Raw genomic sequence first — 4,461 nt, 5'->3', positions numbered from 1 at the left:
CAGCAGGTCTTACCTTCAGGGTGTTCTGGCATGGTCAATGCCAGCCAGCTCATATCCATGCTGAACTGGCTGGTAATGCTGGAGTTTCTGCTTGAAAATCCAATACATGGAATAGTGCCAATCACCAGAGGCATTTCAATCATCAATTTCTTAGCACCAGGAATATGGATATAGACCTGTATGTCAATCCCCAAATAAAAGAAAAAACCATCATGAGACCCCAGTGAACTGCTGCTCCTAGAAGCTACCCTACTCCCTACACTGCAGATTGTTGAAAAACTAGGAGTTTTCTCAGCCCAACTATATTTAGCCAATACTCTGGCAGCTTTCCTTACTTTCCAGCAACTTCCTTCTTTCTGTTCCTTGCCTCTAGATGACATTAAAAAAATACAAATCAGAAGTAATTACGCACTTGACTTTCAGTCCTACCTTCCCATTTCTGAGAAGAATCACTAGAGGAACCCATGAAGCTGAACTAATAACCTCCTAATAACCTCTGCAGGTCTAAAATTAAGCTGCTTCTTCCTCAGAAACATGTTTACATTTTCCCCACTACTCCTATCTTTGCATTTCAGAATCTCTTCATCTTCAGTAGCTCACCTATACAGTATAAGGTATTTATTTACATTTATTGTTGTACCCAAACTAAAATCCTAATAGCTGCTCAGTAGAGAATATTCTTCTGTTCCCAACTCAATATTCAAGAGTATGCACATTTGTAATAAAATACAAATAAAATACTTACAGCTAATGAATATTCTACTCTAATAATACAGCAGTCAAGTATAGAGGGGGATACAGGTGGGATTTTCAGAGTTTTCCCATTCCAGGTATCTGTACTCCCAGAGGCAATGTGGTTTCCTCGAACATTGGCAACCATCTGACGGAAAGTTTTTGTCTTCCCACTGGCCAGGTAAGTTTGTGTTTGGAAAATGGCAGCTTTTGGAACAACCAAACGAGAAGAGCAGTTCTCAATTTCTGCATAGATTGGTATGGCTTCCCCTTAAAGACAGAAGAGGTTCAATGAATAATTTGTATTTACCAACTTTCCTCTGGGAGTATCAAAGCATGTTATGCAGCACGTACATCATCTGCAGTGTTGTGAGAACAATACTTGTTAAGTTTCCTCCAGCTAGGTTGGCTTCTATTTATTTTTTTTTTCAGAGTGGTATCCAGGCAGAGCTATAGCCACCTACTATATTTTACATATAAACAATGATTCGTTTTGAAACATTAAGCGTAATATGAACAAGCTGTAAAAGCTTTATCTGCAAATTAGGCACCAATCTTCCTTTTATACAGGACTAACATTTCAGACTGTTTTATTTCTTCAGTGTATCTGATGTTATCACGATGACAAGCTGCTAAAGCTCACTCTTACACAATCATGACATAAAAATCCAATTACGTGCCAAATAAAATATTTTATCCCAAATAAAAGTAATTTGTGGTTCTTTACACTCAAATGTACATGGCTTTTCCGTAGGATTACTAACAGGGCTTCCTTTCAATTTATATTCCCAAGGGGAGAGTGAGGGGAAAAACAAGATGATTTTTTTGTTAAAGCAAGTTCATACAGATCAATTTACCACCTGCTAAACACAGCTAGTCTTCCAGCCACGAGGTGCTGCCTTTGCCGAAGTTAAAGAAAAGCCCTGTTAGATGTTTAATAGCCGCATTTTGAAGGTAACTCCTCTTACCATTACAGTATCCCTTCCTCTCAATTTTGGCACTGAGAGACACTGGCCCAGAGGTGAAAAACCAACAGCCAACCATCTTCTCCTGACTTCTTATTACAGGGGTCTGTAAAATACAGAGTATTTTTCATTTATGGCTTAAACATCTCACTCGCTTGCAGTTTAATGTTATGCATAGCAGGCATTTGCAATCTAGCTCTAAAATCCCCTTGTTTTCCATCACTACTCGATGCAACAGGAGCTTTGCCACCGCGTCCAATGGAACCAAGGCAGTCTGAACGTACAGCTGTTTCACACCACCAGGCTGCATTTAGACCCTATCAGCCAGGAACCACAGAGACCAAGGTGCACTTGGACATCATCTCGTCTTCAGAAAGACCAATTTAGCAACTTTTATACATGTGTCTTTTTAAGGTCTAAAGGAGCCCTGTGGTGTTGATGCCCGTGTTCCTCAGTGCAGAAGAATGCAGAGTTAATGTGAGTAACTAACAGCTAAACAGTGAACTGTTTTACCTTTGTATGCTTCCTAAGCAAGCAGAAATGGATACGCACTGGGTGAAGGTCATGCAAGCCGCACAACCCTGAAACAATTTAGGCCCATGACAAAACCCATCTAAATTACTCATGGAGGACTGTCACATTAGATTACTTTTACACTGTGAATTTTTCATTAGAATGAACTTAGAACATACAAGTACACATGTCAAGGGTCCAAAGCAGGATTCATGCTCCTGAAAAAGATTTACTGGCCACTAGTGCCGAGTCAATAAATTCTAAAGTTTGAATTTTGCGTTGTTTTGCACTTTTTTGGTGGTAGCCTTGGAATCCATAAAGACAGGTGCTGCCTACTTCACGTGGCCCACAGCCCTCTCCTGTGCAATAACCTGTGGGCTACTCTGTCCTCACAGCACCTGGATGTGCTGTCTTTGTGCTCCTAACATACACTGTTGAATATAAAGATTGTATTCTGCTTACATGTGTCACTGCCAAAATACTTCCCTAAGTTCCCTCTAGAAAGATTAAAACGTAAGCATATAAAGAGGAAAAAACCCTGCTCAAAACATCTCTGAGCTACGTTCACATCATGATGAAATGTTAAAATTATCCCAGCATTTGAAATAAAATAGAAATTACTCATTCATATTTAAATGAATTACCATTTAGATCCAGTTGCTATCATGAAAGTGCAAGGTATAATTTTATATTGTTTTCGTAATATGGGTTCAGATAAAAGAATCCAGCTCATTAGCTTCCATCTTGCCTATTTTCTCATTACTTAATGTCTGATCTTTCTTATTACTCTACAGTATTTCTAGCAATTATTAGAAACTCAATGCTTTCATGTGGCCAAATCTGTCATGAGGAAATAACTGAAAAGATCTCTGAAGCAGCTGCGTGCGCGCACTTAACGTTAGAAAACGACATGCAGAATGGAAGGATACGTAACATAATGGCCAGAGCATAAATGACAGGCTGGGCATGATTAATACTCCTCTGTAATTACTGTTCCTCAACCTACTATTACTGTAGAGTTTGGGACACTGCAGCCCTCCGAATGTAGTTGCTCTGGTAAGAGTAACTACTTTAGGCGTGTGCATTATTATTATTAAGCCTTGTTTATGCATGTGAAGCCTGCATAACTTTTTGGCAAGGGCATCTCTGCCAGCAGGGACGCAATCAATGGTATTAAAAAGCACCACTCTGGTTGCTATTCACACAACCTAAGATCGGCTATTTATAGAGAAAAGCTTAGGCAGCTTATATGCTTTCAGAAGTCAGAAAATGATACTCCAGAATACCATGGAATGGTTATGGCTGGATGTGAACACAACTTGGAAATACTGGTTTTTTTTTTTTTTTTCTCTTTCAGCTGGCTTAGCGGGGAGGAGGATTGGAGGACCCTCTTACCAGTAAAGCTGGTGAGCTGACATCGATATGGCTGATGACCTGGAGCTCTGTCTGTACGCTCTGATCAGGTGCCGCGGGCCTCTCCAGAGTCACTTTCACATAGTACTGAATACTGCCGTACTTGCCGGTAAAAGAGGTCACCAGAGGTCTGAAACAAGCAGACATAAAAGCATCACCCTAAGTGTATAAGTCAGTTCCAAACACGAATGCTTCCTGTGTACATAAATGTTTACCCATTTACAGCTTGTACTTTTAGGGCCTCAGGGGAACTGAAGCAAACGCGGCGCGTCTGTGCGGTGGTTGATTAAGACAAATGCATAAAGCTGACCCATCGGTTTGATATTCAAAAAACTCCAATCAAATTAAATGTTCCACAATAAGCAGTGACCAGCACAATCCCTTCAGGCTGGATTATTTAACTTACTCTTGAGGGAGTTGAAAGCTGAACGGAAATTCATGTCTTCCATCTAGAAGAATTAAGCTTTCTTCACCTGTAGGATAAAAATGAATAGTATGTTTTAGTTATTCCATAAATAGAAGAACAAAGAGATGCTTTTATAAATTATTTATGTACAAAAACACCCAGATGCAAGGAACTAGGATAAGTTTTTATTGATCCCAGTGGGTTCTGGATTAGAGCCCATGCTTTATTTATGCTGTGATTTCAGTGAAAAAAAATCAAGGAAACATGGAGACACTCAGTTTCGGTTCAGGACTCTGGCCAACTTCTAATCCAAAATGGCTTCTGGAAAGCATAAAGGAGGTTTCTTTTCCTTTTCATCATGACAGCAATTAATCTAGTTTCTCAATTAACCATTAAACTAATTCTTGTGCTAAAAAGCTGCGATTTAAGGTC

At 39.6% G+C, this 4,461-nt stretch overlaps 1 protein-coding gene across 1 annotated transcript in view; it reads right to left on the bottom strand.

Moving 5' to 3' along the window:
- The window catches only part of ARRDC4 (arrestin domain containing 4), a gene marked incomplete at its 5' end in the record, with an annotated part of 5,443 nt that extends 1,347 nt beyond the window's left edge, over nucleotides 1-4,096 (bottom strand). Inside the window, 5 exons of the mRNA XM_010133523.1 lie at nucleotides 14-176; nucleotides 746-1,002; nucleotides 1,701-1,803; nucleotides 3,606-3,753; nucleotides 4,030-4,096. Of these exons, the coding sequence (XP_010131825.1) occupies nucleotides 14-176; nucleotides 746-1,002; nucleotides 1,701-1,803; nucleotides 3,606-3,753; nucleotides 4,030-4,096 (738 nt within the window). The remainder of the gene's footprint in view (nucleotides 1-13; nucleotides 177-745; nucleotides 1,003-1,700; nucleotides 1,804-3,605; nucleotides 3,754-4,029) is intronic.
- Between the last annotated feature and the right edge of the window lie 365 nt (nucleotides 4,097-4,461).

Source organism: Buceros rhinoceros, unplaced genomic scaffold (assembly GCF_000710305.1).
Source record: "Buceros rhinoceros silvestris isolate BGI_N320 unplaced genomic scaffold, ASM71030v1 scaffold28523, whole genome shotgun sequence".
Lineage (NCBI taxonomy): Eukaryota > Metazoa > Chordata > Aves > Bucerotiformes > Bucerotidae > Buceros > Buceros rhinoceros.
The sequence above is the reverse complement of the archived record's forward strand: the minus strand, read 5'-3'. Positions and strand labels throughout refer to the sequence as shown.